The sequence below is a fragment of the Parambassis ranga genome, chromosome 24, assembly GCF_900634625.1.
Source record: "Parambassis ranga chromosome 24, fParRan2.1, whole genome shotgun sequence".
Taxonomy (NCBI): domain Eukaryota; kingdom Metazoa; phylum Chordata; class Actinopteri; family Ambassidae; genus Parambassis; species Parambassis ranga.
The window spans coordinates 4,172,781-4,192,376 of NC_041043.1; the positions used below are offsets into that span (position 1 = coordinate 4,172,781).

The 19,596-nt window shown below is 41.1% G+C and overlaps 3 protein-coding genes across 4 annotated transcripts; all 3 read left to right on the forward strand.

The window, feature by feature from the left end:
- Positions 1-303: 303 nt before the first annotated feature.
- paplnb (papilin b, proteoglycan-like sulfated glycoprotein) lies at positions 304-7,176 on the forward strand. Its single transcript, XM_028396919.1, has 14 exons — positions 304-424; positions 1,828-3,363; positions 3,541-3,612; positions 3,968-4,077; positions 4,437-4,497; positions 4,593-4,695; positions 4,776-4,906; positions 4,992-5,309; positions 5,395-5,571; positions 5,647-5,797; positions 5,877-5,957; positions 6,266-6,419; positions 6,535-6,613; positions 6,735-7,176. The coding sequence occupies exons 3-14, from the start codon at positions 3,550-3,552 to the stop codon at positions 7,008-7,010; spliced, it is 1,704 nt and encodes a 567-aa protein (XP_028252720.1). The 5' UTR covers positions 304-424; positions 1,828-3,363; positions 3,541-3,549; the 3' UTR covers positions 7,011-7,176.
- A 279-nt stretch (positions 7,177-7,455) lies between these two features.
- On the forward strand, positions 7,456-9,359 carry erh (ERH mRNA splicing and mitosis factor). The gene is made up of 4 exons (XM_028396920.1): positions 7,456-7,597; positions 8,020-8,107; positions 8,526-8,646; positions 8,734-9,359. The coding sequence occupies exons 1-4, from the start codon at positions 7,595-7,597 to the stop codon at positions 8,834-8,836; spliced, it is 315 nt and encodes a 104-aa protein (XP_028252721.1). The 5' UTR covers positions 7,456-7,594; the 3' UTR covers positions 8,837-9,359.
- Positions 9,360-9,615: 256 nt separating this feature from the next.
- smek1 (SMEK homolog 1, suppressor of mek1 (Dictyostelium)) lies at positions 9,616-19,318 on the forward strand. Of its 2 annotated transcripts, none has more exons than XM_028396916.1 (15): positions 9,616-10,747; positions 10,944-10,999; positions 11,087-11,185; positions 11,323-11,940; positions 12,804-12,881; positions 12,988-13,104; positions 14,960-15,076; positions 15,162-15,293; positions 15,747-15,849; positions 15,957-16,115; positions 16,253-16,422; positions 16,800-16,942; positions 17,253-17,443; positions 17,681-17,892; positions 18,248-19,318. In XM_028396916.1, the coding sequence occupies exons 1-15, from the start codon at positions 10,606-10,608 to the stop codon at positions 18,368-18,370; spliced, it is 2,460 nt and encodes an 819-aa protein (XP_028252717.1). In that variant the 5' UTR covers positions 9,616-10,605; the 3' UTR covers positions 18,371-19,318. The 2 variants fall into 2 exon arrangements, with proteins under 2 accessions (XP_028252717.1, XP_028252718.1); XM_028396917.1 differs by having other exon boundaries at positions 16,803-16,942.
- Positions 19,319-19,596: the final 278 nt, after the last annotated feature.

Sequence of the window (19,596 nt, forward strand, 5' to 3'; positions counted from 1 at the left end):
CAGACAGAACATGAGAGCATTTTTAACTGTCATTTTAAAAAAAACTATAACATGTGTTTGACATAATCTGCATTTGAAGATGTATCTGTGAACACATCTGCTGTTTGAGTAACTATACATGTGCGTGCTTCAATCACCAATTGAACGTGTGTTTACTGGGCTACGTTTCACAACAAAGTATCACTGGGAACAAGCTCATTAGAGGACATCCTCGTTATTTTTTTGCTGACGTTTCTGTGTTTACAGTAGCCACTGATAGGCAGGGTTCAGTCAGAAATAGCAGCATCATGATAGTCGTCATAGTGAATACAGTCACTGTGAACAGGTCAGACCCATGGTGCTCTGAACATGCTTCAGTCCAGATTATCTTCAGCCTGCAGGGTCAGACTTCCTGGATGCTCCCATTAAACAGACAAAGACACAAGTAAGAGTTTTTTCCCTTTTTTCTTCAGATATCAGCAGTTTGGTGTAAGTTATAAAGGTATACCATGTTTGTTCTTTGTTGTCCTCTTCTTTTTTGCCACTAATGACTGAAGCTTTAGAGAGTCACTGTCACTGTTTTTCAACCTTTATTGTTTTAAACATCACAGATGTCTTCATGTTAGTATTATTTTATAATATTGTGAACAATAATTGTCTTCTTACAGTAGTGTACGCTGTCTTTTGCTGCTGCAGCATCAAATATTTTAATCTGTTTTTAGTGGAGTTCATGTGATACAGTAAGCATTCACACTTGTGTATTTTACACCACTCTCAGAATAAGGAGAGCCTCCCCTCGACGCTGGCCTCCACAGAGCAAGTTGTGTTGTTTTGATAAGAGGTTGTGGGCGGTGAGGTCATCGTGCAGACTCCTTATCTTCACAGACATTTAAAGGGCTTGTGCCTTTTGCAGGCTCTTTAACACGCTTTTGAACACATGGATTGTTTCACTGGAATACACTAACACTGCTGTCATATTTATGTCAATTTGTCACTTCTGGTTTAAAGATAATCCAGTAATCCTCACTGAAATTAAATTAAACAATAACACCTAAGGTCTAAGAGCATGCAGGGCTTTTTGTCGTAGTGATGCATCATTGATTAAATGAATTATCAGAGGGCATTCTCTAACAATCTTTATGAAGATCTTTATACATTTTAAAGTAGAATATAGAATAACTTCATTAAGCTCCTCCTACTGTTTATTAGGCTATTTATGAAAAATGACTCAAAAGGGCTGTTTGGATGTTTTTACATTACTCTGTTGTTGGTATTTCCTTCCTTCACGCTATATAATATAAATGTATCTGCAGCTGTATTATAATCAGGTATTCGCATCCATCTGACTGGTATTTCTTCGTCTACTCCCAGTGGTTTAGCACACAGTAGAAGAGAGATTAGAACGTGCATGAGTGTCAAGGCCACCACAGATGAGTTCACAAGGACGGCTCAGACAGCCGAGGCGGTGAACAGGTCTGGGAGGAGGAGGAGGAGGGGAGGACTGTGTAATCTGACGTCCCGGCTGCAGTTTATTCCAGCCTGCTATGGTCTGGACTGGGGAGGGTGTTGCTCGGGATAGCTGCCCTAACTGGATTACTGGGCAACACATGTCAGTGAAAGGGCACCTGCACACACATACCTAAATACACACACAGGTGCACGAGTGAAGCAGATTAGTCTGAAGAGCATTTTTCACCCCCTGCAAGGAGCTTACACTTCTCACCAGCTGAGAGAGACAAAAGGTGCTGCAGCAGCTCTGCATCTTTTACTGATTTCTCTCAGTATCTTTTCCCTCCTTTGACCTTTTACTACCACCAACCACAGCTAAATGACTCCCCTTTCTTCTAGATATCTGCTTTACTGAAGTCTGACTTAAGTATCGAAGGTTGCTGTTACAAAAGGATGGAGACAAATTCGAATGAGGAAGTTGATGCCCAAGTACCAGACAACTCCCAGGGCAGCAGTCTGGACACGTCTGGGTTTCATGTAACGGCTGACCGGTTGGAGCAGCTGATGAAGAGCATGGAGGTGCTGTTGTCGGACGTGGAGCAGCTGCGGAGCCACTGCAGCTACCAGGCCACGGAGCTGATGCGTGCGGCGTTGGATCTGAGGCAGCAGCAGGAGGAGCTGAAAGAAGGTTACACTGAGCTCTCCAGAGAAATGCAGGAGATCATGGATTCAGTGGATGACCTGTTCAGCACCAAGAGTGCCTTTGAAGCCAAAGAGAAGCAAGCACAGAAACTGAACCGGCAGCTCTGAAGGGACAGGAGGAGATTGTGTGTGTGGATGTGTGTGTGTGTGTGTTCAGGGGGTGGTGGTTTTGCATTAGGATGTTTTAGATACAATTTTAAAGATGCTTTAATGAGTTTTTGTTGTTATTTTTAGGTCTACAGTACATCTGACAGCCAGACTCACTAAAAAAGAATTTATAATATCATGCAATAAAATATAACAACTTCCCAAAGATACCTTTGCTGTCATAGTTGAAATAAAGTTAAACATAAACTTTACACTGCTTCCGTGTTAGGCTGCTCTGTTTTTAAAGGTGATGACAGGTCAGACATCCAGCCTGTGCTGCGTGTCAGGTCAGGATTTACTCTGCCCTCCCCACACACAAAAACATACACATGAGCTATTTTTTCTGTCACGTTGATTGCGATATATATTTTACTTTCCCCCCATCACGCTTCTGACGAGGTTCTGGCAGAAGAATGTTGCTCTTCACTGGTGGCTGGTGGTACATCTTCCACACTCTCTTCCAATCCAGGCCATCCTCCACTGTGGTTTCTAAACTAAAATAAAACTAAGTAGATGTTTACCTCCCACCAGCTCCTGAGCTGTGACTTATTGGTCTGTATTTAGTGGTTAAGGGATGTGCGAAAGAGACAATAAGAGGTCAGTAACCTAAAAAAAATGTGTCAATAGGAAACTTTTGAGTCTGTGTCACTTTAAATCACATTGTAAAATCTATTTATGGACTTTTTTATTGCTATTTATCCATTGATAAAGCATGTGTGTGCTGAAATATGTCCCTCTATATGTAATGGACTACATTAAATCCAAATTTTAGGGAATATATTTTTATCATTTTGTTTTCCAACATTTATGTTTATTGAAAGAATAAAACTACAGCACTAGTCTGGGGGCCAACATCGAGGGGAAAAAAACCCCACGTTAAATTTATTGTCAAAAACAAACAAGCAAAAATGTTTTGGGAAAGTCTGAGTTTCTCTGTGTGGTTGAAATCTGACACTTTCTGGGCTGTGATGCTGCTGAGCAGAGAGAGTGAGAAGATAGAAAGCTGGGTGTCAGTGACTACCTTCACTACTGAGGTGCACGTCCCTCTGTGCTGCTGGTCGACCAGCTCAGAGTCACTACGAGAAGGTAAGACTAAATCAGGGTTTTATCACATTTATACATGTCTTAAACTTAAAGAAAAAAACACCTGGCCTGTAAATGTATCATTTATTATTATGTTATTCTTGTGTTAATGAATAAATAATTGCTCGACACATTTGTATTAGAAGTACTTTCATTGAATTGAGGTGTTATTCTCATTAGTACTTTCTGATGAACATGAACATCCTCCAAGTCCTGGGGCTCCTGCAGCTGCTGGCTGTACCTACGTTAACAGTGAGTCTTCCAGTGTTCATTCAGTGATTATATGTCAATATCAGTAGCGAGTCCTTTTGGACAAATTACTGATGTGAAAAAAATCCCAAAATAACACAGCAAAATATTGACAGTGCCAGCGGTGATGCTGTTTATATGACAGAGTTTATACAGATGTTATGCAATATATATATATATATATATATATATATATATAGGGGCTGGTTTGTGGCTAAATGTTCCAGTTTCTATTTCAGTGTCTCTAGCATGCTGTTAGTGTGTGTCAGTGGTTCGTGGTGGGCCATTAAATGGTGTGTGAGAGTACTGCGTGTTCCAGCAGCAGAGTAACTGTTTTTTTGTTTTTTGTTTTTTTCAGCTGACGCAGCCAACCCATGACTACTGGGGAGAGTTTGGACCGTACGGGCCCTGCAGCCGTACCTGTGGAACAGGAGTGGCAATGAGAACCAGGAAATGCATCACTGCCAGGTAGGGCATAGAAATTATCACATTATTCACATAAAAGTGTAAATGTTTTTTTTTTTTAAAGAGTTTAGTTTAAGTTTCTGTGACTTAAAATGTTTAGTATTATTTTCTGTGTAAGAGATGTTAATACATTTTTGGTACAGTTCCATTTGATAACCTTGGTTGGGAGTAGCTTTATGTCTACTATTAACTGTTGCCATAGATCAAAGCAGCCCTCATTGCTGGGTCCAATCTATGACCTCATATGAGACAAATATACGACATAAATTACATCAAATTAAAACTTTTTAAAGAATAAACACTCATGATGACCAAAAAATGAAGCCAGATTTACATCATTCATTCTTTCCTCTCTGCTACAGAACAGATGGTGGACACAACTGCAGAGGATCCTCCAAATCCTTCCGAACCTGTAATACTCATGTAATTATTGTTGAATTATCTCTTTAAATTTTAGCACATATGCATTGTAATGTATCAGTTGTTCTGTATACATGACATGGGTTTTATTGTGGTAGGAATGTCCAGCGGGGGCAAGGGATTCTAGAGAGGAGCAGTGCTCCCAGTTCGACAGGATGGACTTTCAAGGAAAACATTACTCATGGGTGCCTTACTATGGAGGTAAATGATGATTAAAATGCTCTACAATATACCCGGTGTTACATAAAGGTAACATTAGGGGTTTGTAATTTCCTTTGTAGGAGCCAATCCATGCGAGCTGAACTGCGTCCCAAGAGGAGAAACTTTCTTCTACCGACACAGGCCTGCAGTGCTAGATGGGACGCCTTGCTATGTGGGCCGCACTGATATCTGTGTGGATGGCGTCTGCAGGGTGAGAAGTGGTTTCAGCTTTTATAACTATATATTTATTCAATGTAAATTTTAAAATTGACAATCATGTGTTTTCTTTTTTTCAGACTCTCACCCATGGAGAGATTATGGGCTTGGACGAAGACACCAACTCCGTCCACACCTCAGCTTCTGTCGTTGTCGCACCTCACCCGAGAGAGACGCGCACATACATCTACAAAACCGGTGTCTACAGCGAGTGCTCTGCCACCTGCAATGGAGGCATGCAGTACCGCAGTGTGGAGTGTTGGGTTCAGGGCCCAGTCAACCCCCATATGGTGGATGACTCTTACTGCATCACCCAGCGGCTGCAGAGGCCACAGAGCCAGCAGGCCTGCAACATGCATCCATGTGCTGCAGAGTACAGCGTCTCCAGCTTCAGTGTGGTTTGTATCTTACAGCAAAAATGTACAATATTTTACAAAGATTTTGATCTCATTTATCACTGATCATGCAAATTTGTTCCGTCAGTGTTCAGTGACCTGTGGGGAAGGACAGCAGACGAGGGAGGTCAGCTGCGTGGGGGCAGAAGGTCAGCGTCTGGCTGACCACGCCTGCAGCGGACTGGCACGACCACATTCTGTCCAGACCTGCCGCAGACCCGCCTGTCACATGCAGGTATCCTGGCACATCACAGAGTATGGACTGGTAAGTAAAGAGACGTCTTTTGGGAAGCAGAGGATTTTTCAGTTGCTACATTGCCGTCTTCTATTGTCTCTGCAGTGCACCAGAAGCTGTGGTGGAGGTGTGAGGGAGAGGAGAGTTGGCTGTTTTGATACAGACCTGAACCCCTACCCGGAGTCTCGCTGCGGAACAGCTAGCAGACCCGTTTCTGTGGAGGAGTGCAACACACAGCACTGCCCTGGAGTGCAAAGTTAGCAAAGTGTCAACAATCTATTTAACAGTTTCTTTTATTTATTTGCTTTTTTGTCAATAATGTTGTTTTTCTCCAGTGGTCCCAAGTGTGCAGGATCCAAGGACAGCTGGAAGCACAACAAGTAGATTTGTGCCCCATGTTCCAGGAGAGCCTTTAGGTATGAGGAGGTTGTTTTGCAGGCTTAAGCATACAGTACATTTATCTGTGCTGCAGTACAGTGTGAGTAGCTAAAGCAGAGGTTAAAAAAGGATGAAGAAGAATGTGAGAAATGTGTCTGCACCCAGTTATTTTACTGCAGCTGTTGTGACTCAAACATGATTTCTGAATGAATCTTTCTTCAGGCAATAAAATTCACTGTGTAATTGTTGCTGTCTAGACCATGGTGTCTAGATTCAAATAAAAACAAAAATTTAAAAAGTGAATGGCACACAGTGACAATGTGTTTGACCTTATTCCTCACTTTAGCTTCAAGGCCAGGCACATCTGTGTATGAGCCTTATCCTCCTGTGGTGGGTCCTCGTTGTTCACAGTCATTTTATGGATGCTGTCCTGATGGCCATACCACCGCAACCGGACCCAGGAATGAGGGCTGCTATCAAGATGACTGTGTTCGCACCAGGTAACATGCTTCCTGCGTGTTCTCAGGAAGCAAAAGACCCAAGCATTCCTGGACCTTTCATTTAATAAAATGCCTTTTTATTCTCTATAAAGTGAAAAAATCTCTTGTTTTTTAGATATGGTTGTTGTTTGGATGGAGTGACACCAGCTCAAGGATTCGGAAGGGCTGGATGTCCTGAGTACCAGACAGCTGTGGTAAGAAACATGTTGATTTCATTAAAGAGAAACACAATTTACTGTCCTTATTTGCAACATTCATAAAATCTATTTACCAAAAATAGTACAACATTCTCTCTCTCTCTCTCTTTCTCACCAGGTCCCATCGGCCCCTGTTGCTCCATCTGTTGGTAATGTGTGCACACTGCCTCGTGATGATGGGCCCTGTGATACTTGGATGGTCCGTTTCTACTACGACTCTCGTACTGCCAAATGTACAGAGTTCTGGTACGGAAGCTGCCAGGGCAATGCCAATAACTTTGTGACCCTGGAGGCGTGCCAGAGAGAGTGTGGGGGTGTGGCAAGGGAGCCCACACCCCACAGAGGGAGCCCCAGAAGAGGGTCACTCAGGAGTGTTCTGAGAAGACGTGCATAACCATACATATCATTGAACAAACATTTAATCTAAACAGTGTATGTACAAAATTATTATCATTGACAACTTTTTAATTCTGGATTGGTGTTGGAAAAAATTGTTTGAGTTGCTCACTCATTATTATGAAATAATTATTAAAATGTCAGCTAGCTGGTACACTTGAAAACTGTTGTGATTTTCTCTGTCATCTGGTGTCTTCACAGCCATCAATCCATTTAACTATTGGTCTGTTTTGTATGTAGCACTTTTGTAGGATCTTACATTTTATTTTTTTCATTCTTAGGATCTTTAATGTTTATGAATTTATTAATGCAAGCGTGCACCTGCTGCTCTGTTATTGTTTCCAAACGCAGTACCAGGACATAACCTAGACCACGAGTTTTCCAGATCGATTTCAAGACCACGCTTTTATTTTGAAACAAAAACATTATTTTGAAAGGGCGTATCCGGATACGGCTTTACTTCATTTCCCCTGCATATTTTTGCACAAACAGCTACATCGTACGAGGAACTTGGGCGATAAACAAAGATTTTTGCAATTTTCCGTTCCAAGTATAAAGAGAAAGCCTGTGGTGAACGAAAATATGGTAAGTGTTTTTTGTTTTGCTTTTTTACGATGTAGTAATTTCCGGTATTAGCCATGCTAGCTTCTAAAAACCTGCTAAAGCTATGCTAACAAGCTACGAGGCTAACATTTACTACTCATGTCAAACGTGCATTGTGTATCACCTGTTTTTACAGTTAGCCTTCGCTTTAATCATTTTTGGGTGTTACACATTTTGTCCACGAAATAACTATACATGGGATGACATAAACAAACACGTACCTACAAGCCAGTTGTTTGTTGCTGAATGACCAACATTACTGAGCTGTGGAGAAGATGTTACACAGAGTGCTTGAAATATGAAGGAAAGACAGAAAAAACACAAGTATTGCATAACGGGGCTGACTTGGTGTTGAAGAAAAACTGTATTACTCTGTGTATTAAACATCATCTATTATTTTACAGTCGCACACCATTTTGCTCGTACAGCCGACCAAGAGACCAGAGGGCCGCACATATGCTGACTACGAGTCAGTAAATGAATGCATGGAAGGTGAGTTTTAACACACATACAGTTATTAGCACATACAGAATCTTATATCTTTAGTAATCAGTAAATCCTTTGAGGGTAATTATAAACTAAGCCCACTGTCTGTGTATGTAAAGTATAATAAAGAGAAGTTTATCAGAAACGGCAACACAGATTAACAGTCATTTTGGATGCACATCTTTGAGTAGTAAATGTACAGTTGCATGATTAAACACAGATTTCTACAAGGAAATTATGTGCACATTTCATTCTCTAATTTGTATTGTTATAGCATTTGTTGGTGCTGCTTTCTCATTTTGTATTTTTTCCTTTTTTCCTATTCTATTATATTCACTGCCACTGACAGTACAGTCTCTGAACATCCTTGTTACACTGATGCTGTTAATTTGTTGCATTTATTTATTTTCCAAATGTCTTGTAGGTGTTTGTAAAATGTATGAAGAGCATTTGAAGAGGATGAATCCAAACAGTCCCTCCATTACCTATGACATCAGTCAGTTATTTGACTTCATTGACGACTTGGCAGATCTAAGCTGTCTTGTGTGAGTATGATGCGGTGTATGTAATTGGGGGTAAAAGCCAACCTTTAACAGTTTGTGTTGATAAGTTCCATTATCCTTTTTACACAGGTACAGAGGTGATACTCAGACATACCAACCATACAACAAAGACTGGATTAAGGAGAAGATATATGTCCTGTTGCGGCGTCAGGCTCAGCAAGCAGCAAAGTAGGAACATCTGCGACAGATTGTCCTGCCAGCCCATTGGGAAGGAAATCACGCATCACTACAATTGCACAGCATTTTCCTGATCTGTGTATCAAAGGACAACATTTCCAGTTTGATAAGGGGAAAGGTTTTTTTTTATTACAGCAAAGATGGGAAAACAATTGGTTTGGGAAATGGGGTGAGGACAAATGTTTTTTGCTTTGTTTGAAATCTGTTATACTGTGACAAGAATGGGACTAATGGCTGCAAGAATCTTTGACTGAATCTTTGTCTCTAAACTTTATGCAACATGTTTTCTTTTCTACCTTACCTGGGAAGTTAGATCATGATGAGGACAGATCAATGTCTGGAGGCTGAGTCTTCCATCACTCTTAACTCATCCCAGAAGATTTAAATTGCATAGTTCATTTGTTACCATTATATCCATTGTGCTGTAAAGTAAGTTTTTTCCAGATGGTTTGTGTAGTATCTGATTTCCACTCTGTATCCGTATCTTCGATTTAAATAAAGTACTATTGTTTTCTGAATTGTTTTTCACCTAGTGAGTGAGTTAACTATCGGTACAATAACTGTAGGATTGTCTGTATAGAAATATGAGCTTTTGCTGAATGGTAAGTTTTGTAGAAAAAAAAATTAAAAGGGAGAATTATGTTTGATGTAGCCTAAAAAACGTACAGAGCCCTATCTGCTCATGGCCATTGAAATTGCATTGAGGTCTGCTATGTTACTGTTTCTTTAAATGTGGCGGGCTGCCCTGTTGTTGCCGTGCTGGAAACCCCGTACTGACTCTGAAGGGACCCAAGATGGCTGAATACTCACGGGGACACTTAGCAATTATCTGAGCAAGACGTCGGGAATGAATGACAAATAGCAGTATAATGTAAAGCGTTACCTCGGAGTTATTATACGACTCCAGTTTGTTGGCTTGCATATTTTTTGGGATGCATGAATAATAGTAAGGAGAGAGGGTTCTCTCCGCGGCCCCGAGCCAGAACATGGCGGAACACTTGGGGAAGAAATAGTAGCTAAGGCTAGCTAGCTGTCGTATTGGTTAAAAGAACATAGCAGCATTGTTTTAATGTAAAGCGGCGTATTTGCTCTGCAAGTATGAAATAATGTTATCGGTGCACATTTCTAGTCAATTTGTTAAGATCAGTAGTTCAACATTGAATATGCGGAGCGTAGGCAGTTAGCATTCCAGCTAGCTTGTTAACTCGTTGGGTTTTGATAGCTAACGTAACTGGCTAGCGTTACCTGCGAGCGTACAAACTGTACAAACAGGTAGGCAATGTGCTTTGTGAGACAGTGATCGCAACAGCTTAGCTTATTCAGAATATTAGTCTATTAGCGGTGTGCTAGGACTTTGTCATGTTGGTTAGTCCTTGTTTTGTCGATTAACGTCAGTAGCCCGCTCTGTACATAATTCGTTCGCTTGCTACAATGGTCTGTGTGCTGATTCTGCGTGGCGCTTCGCCTATAACTCTGGCCAGATAAGTTTTGGAGCAGCTCTGTTAAATAATCAGATATTGCAGTTTTAACAGCAGAGGCGATCGGTGAATATTAGTGGTTACTCGTCCATGTGTTGCACTTACTAGCTGCTTTAAAGAACGGCTCTCTCGGTTGGTCCTTTACGCACGTAAACGCAATACTGCATTGGTGAAGTAAACGGGTGTAAAAAGTGAATTCAAGTTGTGGGGTTAGTAGGTGAAGCAGACGTCCCGTAGAAGCCAAGACGTTACGGAAGGGGGACACAGGTTATAAGCACCTGCCAGAATGACGGACACTCGTCGACGAGTCAAGGTCTATACCCTCAATGAGGACAGACAGTGGGATGACCGTGGGACCGGGCATGTCTCTTCGGGCTACGTGGAGCGTTTGAAAGGCACGTCTCTACTGGTGCGAGCTGAGAGTGATGGTAAGGCCACGGGATTAGTTCATACCAATGCTGAGATCTTTTGTATATAAATGCCACCGTGCTAGTTGCCGAATATTTATTATATGCCAACACTATCGTCCACACGGACTAGTGGTAACCAGCTGTACTATGTATGTAACTGTTTTGCCCCACAGATATATTAACCTTTTGCTACCTTTTGCTTTTAACCTGACAGGTTCACTACTGCTGGAGTCCAAAATCAACCCAAACACAGCCTACCAGAAACAACAGGTCAGTGAATTGCAAACTGCACTATGGTCTCACAAAATCTGGAGGTTGCTTCTGCTGTGTATTGACTGGTGTATTTCTTCTGGAAAGGATACCCTGATAGTATGGTCAGAGGCTGAAAATTATGATCTGGCACTCAGCTTCCAGGAGAAGGCTGGCTGTGATGAAATCTGGGAGAAAATATGCCAGGTAGTTGTGCTTCTTTTTGTGTGGGTGTGTGTTTGTCTGCTCCATCTGTGAATGCATTTGATGTCAAGTGTGTTCCTGGCAAGGTTTTTTCTTTAGTTATTTTCTTACGTCACTCACGCGTTTGTCTCATTGTTAAGGTTCAGGGAAAGGATCCTTCCGTGGACATCACACAGGATGTGGTGGACGAGTCTGAGGAGGAGCGCTTTGATGACATGTCGTCACCAGGCCTGGAGTTGCCACCATGTGAACTGAACCGCCTGGAGGACCTTGCTGAGCTTGTGGCATCCTCACTCCCATCGCCACTGCGCCGTGAGAAACTGGCACTGGCTGTGGAGAATGAAGGCTACATAAGGAAGCTCCTGGAACTTTTTCGTGTGTGTGAGGATTTGGAGAACAGAGAAGGACTCCACCATCTGTACGAGATCATTAAAGGCATCTTCCTCCTGAATCGCACTGCACTCTTTGAGGTTATGTTCTCTGATGAGTGCATCATGGACGTCATTGGTTGTCTGGAATTTGACCCAACACTCCCGCAACCACGGCGGCATCGGGAGTTTCTCACTAAGACAGCCCGCTTTAAAGAGGTGATTCCCATCTCTGATCCCGAACTGCGTCAGAAAATACACCAGACGTATCGGGTGCAGTATATCCAGGATATGGTGCTGCCCACCCCCTCTGTATTTGAGGAAAACATGCTGTCCACCCTGCACTCCTTCATCTTCTTCAACAAGGTGGAGATTGTGGGCATGCTACAGGTGAGATGGGCAGATATTTGTTAAGTTTAATTTAACCCGTTCTACTTAAACACCTTCAAGAACATTATGCAGTTGTATTTATACAATTGTGAATAGAAAAACCTGAACATTAAATCCACACACAGATTAATTTCTTTCTTTAAGTGGCGAGGCTCCAAAAAGAAAGTAATTGTATGAGAGTGCATGGGTTTTATTTTTGGTTTGTTGTGATTTACCCAGTCAGAGATTGTCTGCTAGTCTTTTATGGTCATGTGACCTTTGTGTTTTTGTACTGTGTCAACTCAGCAGTGTTTATGTATGGCTGTCTCCATAGAGATAGAGAAGTGTTGTGTAAATCAGTTATGCTGTGCTAGAGGAAAACTGAAACGGGCACACTGTTGACTCTGGTACACTGCTGTGTGACGCTGGGAAGTCAAACACTACTGATATAGACCGTCTCTTCTGCCCCTACCATGAGGCACTGTCTAACAAACATCCAATAGTTACTAACCAAGTGTTGTATTCATTTATACCAGCAGTAGACATGACAGAATAAAACTGGATTTTTTACATAATCTGTAGTACCTCTAGAGATTGTCTTCAATGTATAAACAAAATATTTATGTTTGATTTCTGTTTGTAAATTTAATTTAAAGCTGTATTTTAACTATAAAATATATTCTCTGTCAGTCATTTATAAATATGTCAATATTTCTTTCCTCCTTATCTGACTTTTTACTTTTGTATGGTAAGGAAAACAAGAATTTTTTCAGGATAAATCTGGATAATACACAACTAAAAGGTTTTCTAGTCAGTTGTACACTGATCTGTTTGTGTGTTTGATACTTATTCTCTGTACATATTTGCTTTCCTTTTAATGTTAGGACGATGAGAAGTTCTTGACTGACCTCTTTGCACAGCTAACAGATGAGGCTACCGATGATGACAAGAGACATGAACTGGTATGCGAGGAGTTTAATTAAAGATTATTCATTAGATACTGCTCTCAAATATCATAAATTGTTACCATTGTCTCTTGTTTCATGAAACCATGTTTACTTCTGACAGGTAAACTTCCTAAAGGAATTCTGCGCCTTCTCGCAAACGTTACAACCTCAAAACAGAGACGCCTTCTTCAAGACATTGTCAAACATGGGCATTCTACCTGCACTAGAAGTCATACTGGTGAGTGCACTGACCTTAACATTCATTGGTTTATGGGGTGCTCGGACATACTAAATCTCTGCCTCTTGTTGTCATTAGCTTGTCTTTTTTTATTATCAATCTGCAGATAATTTGTAATAAAGGACATACTCCTGGAAGGGCTAAAACAAGCTTATATTGTCACTTCATTACTGAATTACAAAGTTATTTTACTAGGCACTGTGCAAAGCATAAAAACACACTGCTGCAGGAGCAGTATCAGACTCCCTTGTGATCCCTGTAGTATTTAATTTCAGTGTATTGTTATGCAAGGAGACAATGTTATTAGTTTTTGTTGTTGTGTGGAACTACATTCTACGAAGAAATACGTAAAAGGTTGTAGGGAGGGGGGTTCCATACTGGTTTTGTTTCAGCTTTCATTACACAATACACCATGACTGTGCAAGTATTTCTTGAACAAGCCATGTGTACGACAATATAACAAGGTGAACACTGGTTTGCTCTGTATAATAGGAAACCCTTATGCTTAACAGACACACCATGTATAGTCGATTAGACATGTTGACATACTAAGCAGCAATATAGAAGTAAAACAAAAGTAATACGTAGTTTGACTCTGCTATGTTTACAATATGTTTTGTTTATAACTATGCATATATTACTGATGGTCAAGTGATCTCTCTGGAGATGAGTTAATATGGCTTACTCTGGAAGGCATTGATATCTCAATGTATATTTAGGCTTTTATCACATACATTGGCCTGTCTTGATAACAAATTTTGCTGGGCGATTAATTGCCAAGAGAAATTATTGCAATATCTGTTTTATAAGCGATAATATTGTCATTTTGAGACCATGTTCAACTAATATAATGATAACGACATATAATGCAAGTACAACCTTTTAAATATCAATAAACTTTAATTTCTAAAGAACATTTAATGCTGGAAAGGTCCCCAATCATGAACATTATTGTTATGTTATGTGTGTTTGTGTACGCACGTGTCTGCGTGTGTGTATGTGCATCGGGCCGCTGTGTGCAGACAGCTGCAATGTATTTTAAAAACACCACCATGTAGACAGAAACACATAAAAGAAATTGATAGCAGAGATGGCACAAGAGGACTGGGCAAAAGAACTAGAATGGGTGGCGCTGCCACGAGTGCCACCGGTAGAAAGGCAGAGAACTTCACTCATACAACGCGGACTCTCCCTGATAGCGGGTTGTATACATAAGCATGTTTAGTCTTGTGGTGAATTGTGTCAAAGTGCTGAACCGGTGTTATGCACCTTCAGTGCCCTCTGCGTTGCTGTAACCAGCGTCCAAGCCCTGCAGCACTGTGACGCACCGTGGTGACGCAGACAGCGAACGTAAACGTTACACAATGAGTTAAAAAATAAGAGGTACCTGTTGATTTGACACATTTTAAGACAGAAGCCATGGGCCATATTAAATCCGACGGCCGGACCTTACACACCTTATGCACTACGACGCACCGGAGTGACGCCTATTGTCATCCAGTGTCTTTGGCGAGAGTGGAGAGAGAGAAAAAGAGAGGAAAACAAACGAGCATGCGAATGTAATTTATTGCAGCGGGAAAACTTATCGAGCCTATTTAAAGTTATTGTGCAATTAATTGATTTATTGCTTATCGTGATGACAGTGGTCTGTATTAAAACAACTGGATTCTAAAAGGCTGAATGACTAAATGCCCCAAAGGTCTTGCAGGATCACCATAAGTACTTTCATGTTGAAGATATGTGTTCCTCTGTATAACACATTTACAACCTTGGATGCTGATACCAGTGTCAATAACGCCCAATCCACCTTGATTTGGTCTGCAAATGTATTATTATTGTTTTTTTAATCAAACAGGGAATGGATGATGTTCAGGTGCGTGGGGCAGCCACAGATATCTTCTCTTATCTGGTAGAGTACAACCCCTCCATGGTACGAGAGTTCGTCATGCAAGAGTCTCAGCAAAATGATGATGTGAGTAAATGTCCAAAACTGGCAGAAAAGCAAAATATACATCATCGCACAGATGGATATAAACTAACTGTGATTTCCCTTTCAGGACATCCTCCTGATCAACCTGATCATAGAGCACATGATCTGTGATACAGACCCAGAACTTGGTGGAGCAGTGCAGCTAATGGGCCTGCTACGGACTTTGGTGGATCCAGAGAACATGTTGGCTACTGCAAATGTGAGTTTACTTGTGCTTTTGCACAAGTCATTGACACTGGCTCGACACTAGGCATTTGCAGAATACTTAATATGTTGCCTGACCAGTTATGTTCGGTCATATGGCATCAGGCAACACCATTTGCATAAAAATATGCAAAAGGCCAAAGCAGGAAACGTGGAAAAAAGTGAATTTGTTTTTGAATTAAAATAGTTCCAAGTGTTCATTAGATGTCAAAAAAATAAAGTGTGGGTTCTTGCTTTTATAAAGGCTGTAATAGTCATGCCTAAAAACATATCTCTGCTGTTTGATTTTCCTGCTAATCAAGCTGCACTAACTGAAAAAAATCACATCAGCCACAACATTTAAACAGGTTTGACGAGAAACCTACACCTTCACTGTTGTTTGTATGTGTTAGAAAGCATTTATTGTAGTATATTTCAACAAATGTGTTCTTTCCATTTGTCTTCCCAGAAAACAGAAAAGACTGAGTTCCTGAGTTTTTTCTACAAGCACTGTATGCATGTCCTGTCGGCTCCACTACTGGCCAACACAACAGAGGAGAAACCTAGCAAAGGTACTGAATAGTAAGATATGTGTACATACCATACCTTTTTTTTTTTGAATGAATTTTGTCAACAAATATTTTTTGTTCTTGCTTCCTACCTTCATTGCCTCCTGTAGACGACTTTCAGACATCCCAGTTGCTGGCCTTGATTTTGGAGCTTCTAACATTTTGTGTTGAGCACCACACGTATCACATCAAGAACTACATCATCAACAAGGATATTCTCAGGAGGGTACTGGTGCTCACTGCTTCGCAGCACGCCTTCCTAGCATTATGTGAGTTACATGTGCAGATCTCTTGGTGCTTGTCAAGGTAGACATAGATTGCACCATTACATTTTTCAAAGTCTGTTTTTTTATTTCAACTTAAGGAGCTTGGAATTCAATACTGATCTGAGTTTTTGTGTGCATAGGTGCCCTGCGCTTCATGCGGAGGATTATTGGTCTGAAGGATGAATTCTACAATCGCTACATCATGAGAAACTTTCTCTTTGAACCTGTAATCAAGGCCTTCCTGAATAATGGCTCACGCTACAATCTCATGAACTCAGCCATCATTGAGATGTTTGAATATGTCCGTGTGGTGGGTATAATCTGCACTTTGCACTTTTTTAGAATTGACAGTTGTGCTAGAACTGGATTAGTTACATGTGGTACTGTTCTCATACTTACTTGGTGTAGGAGATTGGAGGTGCACAAATATTACATGTTACATTTCAGTGTTTGTAATCAGCTTATCATGTCATGCATTGTTATTAGGAATGACATATTCTGATTTACTGGTTTTACATTTCTTTACAATTACTTTAAACATGTTTGTTGGCTTCTGCCTTCTCTCTTTCTGTCCCTTGTTTACTTCCCTTGTTTCTCTTTTCACCTCTTCCTCTTTTTCACTTTTCCATACTTTACCCTCCCCCTGCTGTGTCTCTGTTCTCCGCTCTTGCCTCCCATTTCTCCTAGGAGGATGTGAAGTCTCTCACAGCTCACATAATAGAGAACTACTGGAAGTCTTTGGAGGATGTAGACTATGTCCAGACGTTCAAGGGCCTAAAGCTGCGATATGAACAGCAGCGGGAAAGACAAGATAACCCCAAACTAGATAGGTGAGAAATCCAAATGTACAACTATTATACTCCCAGCAGTGAAACTATTCCTTTCTTTGTTTGCATGTCATGTTAAAAGCCAGTTATACATGTACTATTTTGTGTGAATACCTGTTCTGCATTGATAATTTCCTAGCTAAACCAAACCACCTAAGCTTGGTGGTCAGTAAATCAAACTGCGCAGAGCACATCACAGAATTAATTCATGTAGTGGGGCATTGCTTCCAGGTTTTACCTTTTAAGATCAGGTTTGTTATGGTCAATAGGAATGTACTGGACATTATTTTGATCACTGCATTATCTTCTGCAGCATGCGCTCCATCCTGAGGAACCACCGCTTCCGTCGTGATGCACGGACGCTGGAGGATGAAGAAGAGATGTGGTTTAACACAGATGAAGATGACCTTGAGGATGGGGAGGCAGTTGTTCCTCCCTCTGATAAAATGAAGAGTGAGGAAGACCTCATGGAACCTATCAGCAAGTTCATGGAGAGAAAGAAATGTAAGTATAGGAACGCAGGGTGGTGGGTAAACATGAGATCACTCAAAAAACACAGTTTTTACTGTTGTGCTGTTCTATTACTTTAAAACTAATTGTAAGCAGAGTCAAGTAAAAGGAATATTTGTCATGTAAAAAACATTTTTATGGTCACAGAGGACAACATTACACATACACACTCGATGGTAAAGAACCTAAATAGGGAGAATGACCATTTCTTTGCCTTGTCATGTGCTCCAGTGAAAGACACAGATGACAAGGATGTATTGGGGAAGTCAAGTTTGTCTGGCAGGCAGAATCCAAGCTTCAAGCTTTCCTTCTCTGGCTCCACCAAAACCAGCATTTCCAGCCCTCCTTCATCTGCCTCATTGAACCCAGGCTCTCCAGGATCACCGGGCTCTCCAGGCTCAGGGGCACGGCTCTCACCCTCCACCACAACTGTAACCACAAAGGTATGTGTCAGCATGTAAAGGGGAAAGTGTAGGTTCTTATCTCAAACCCCAGTAGGGGTTGATGTGTATTGGGAGCAGAGTTTTAAATCCAAGATTGGTTTTCACTATGTCTGTTCTGTTTTACACGCTTCCTGAAAACCAGTCTTTAACTATGAATCTTCACACTTATACTGTTAATTTTCACACAACTCACACCATTCCTGTTGTAAATGTTCATCACAGCCAGTGTTCCATTGGACTGGCTTTTTACTTGGACTTTATTAGTAGAGTAGAAAAGCGAAAATGCAAAACAAAACTCCAAGCAAATAATACTTGATGCATTCGACAGATTGATAATATGTGCCTCTTGTTTCAGGGAGGTTTGGTGGGACTGGTGGATTATCCTGATGACGATGATGAGGACGAAGAAGACGACGAGGATGGAGAGAGTAAAGAAGACCCTCTGCCGCCTTCAAAGAAGTCCAAACTGAGCTCCTAAAAAGCATCACTGTTGGTTTTTGCTCTGCTCAAGACAGTTTCAGTGAGTTAGACTTTACCCAGGAATGATCAAACTTGTAAACAAATTGAATGAATGAAAGCCACCCCTTACTGTAGTGGGTGGCCAACAGAGGAGCAGACTGTGAATGGATATGAAGCCTCCTCAGACTCGCCCAATTTCATACAAGTGCCAATCTGGAGAACAGGTCTGACAAGTGGAGGAGTGTGAAAGTTGGAGGAGAAAAGATCTCACTGAAAAGATCTTCTGTGGACTTGGACAGTATGGGACAGGTTGGATTTTGGTAATTCAGCAAATGGAGGAAAAGACCACATACTAAAACACATGTACATGCAGACTGAAATCCCAGAGAGCTCACACAGGCTCGGACCATAACCCACTGACCCCCCCGCCCCCCACTCAGGGAAGGACATCACAGCAGCCCAGATGATGGGTTGGCCAATTCAGACCAGAACCACCACTCGCACCCCCTCATCCCCTCCTCAGATTCCACTTCCTGTTCCTTTCTAGTTCTTTTTTTCCTCTGCTCTTCCCCCCTCTCCTTGTCTGTTGCTTTTTGTCCCCTTTTAAGTTAGTATATAGGACCAGATGGGAGGCAGCATGTGGCAAAGAGCTGTCCTTGGTGTCGTTTGATGATGTCATCAGTGTCGTCGTTCCTCAGCGGATGTTCTTTCTCTGAAGAGAAAAAAAAGCCAGCAGTTTCTTCATTATTTTCTTTTTGTTCTCTATTTGTCTCAATCTTTCTCCTGTTTTTGTAAATGACAACAAAAAAGACCTGCCTTTAAATGTTCAGGACGTTTTCAGTCACACTTGAACAGGTTTTTAAAGACCTCAGTAGGTGAGCTAGTTTTACCCTTTTTGCCCTTTGAAACTGCAGATTTTTTGGAGAATTTGTAATCCCGTCTTGATTAAAGATTGAGTGGAATTCTAGATGTGATGAATTTTGTCATATCTTCTCATATTTTTTTTTTCTTTTACATGAGTGTACACTTAGTTGTTCGGAAAATTTGGGACCATTAAAATGATCTTTGCTGTAAGATGTCCTATGACGCTTTGTCCTAATAATTATTATCTTTCTGTTTTTGCATCTTACCTTGAGTCCTTACCACCAGAGGGTGGCATGCATAGGTAACCTCAGCATGGTTTCACAAACTAAAAGTCCAAAGGAGAGCCTATAGTGAAAACCTGTATCTTTTTTTTTATTACAA

What these genes read in the sequence shown, in the direction of transcription:
- smek1 (XM_028396916.1), top strand. Translation starts at nt 10,606, where the DNA reads ATGACGGACACTCGTCGACGAGTCAAGGTCTATACCCTCAATGAGGAC. An exon ending in GCACGCCTTCCTAGCATTAT is followed by an intron (nt 16,116 to 16,252) that starts GTGAGTTACATG and finishes TTGTGTGCATAG; the next exon opens with GTGCCCTGCGCTTCATGCGG. An exon ending in CCACAACTGTAACCACAAAG is followed by an intron (nt 17,893 to 18,247) that starts GTATGTGTCAGC and finishes CTCTTGTTTCAG; the next exon opens with GGAGGTTTGGTGGGACTGGT.
- erh (XM_028396920.1), top strand. An exon ending in AGTAAATGAATGCATGGAAG is followed by an intron (nt 8,108 to 8,525) that starts GTGAGTTTTAAC and finishes AATGTCTTGTAG; the next exon opens with GTGTTTGTAAAATGTATGAA. An exon ending in GCAGATCTAAGCTGTCTTGT is followed by an intron (nt 8,647 to 8,733) that starts GTGAGTATGATG and finishes CTTTTTACACAG; the next exon opens with GTACAGAGGTGATACTCAGA.
- paplnb (XM_028396919.1), top strand. Translation starts at nt 3,550, where the DNA reads ATGAACATGAACATCCTCCAAGTCCTGGGGCTCCTGCAGCTGCTGGCT. An exon ending in TCCGAACCTGTAATACTCAT is followed by an intron (nt 4,498 to 4,592) that starts GTAATTATTGTT and finishes TTATTGTGGTAG; the next exon opens with GAATGTCCAGCGGGGGCAAG. An exon ending in GTGTGGATGGCGTCTGCAGG is followed by an intron (nt 4,907 to 4,991) that starts GTGAGAAGTGGT and finishes TCTTTTTTTCAG; the next exon opens with ACTCTCACCCATGGAGAGAT.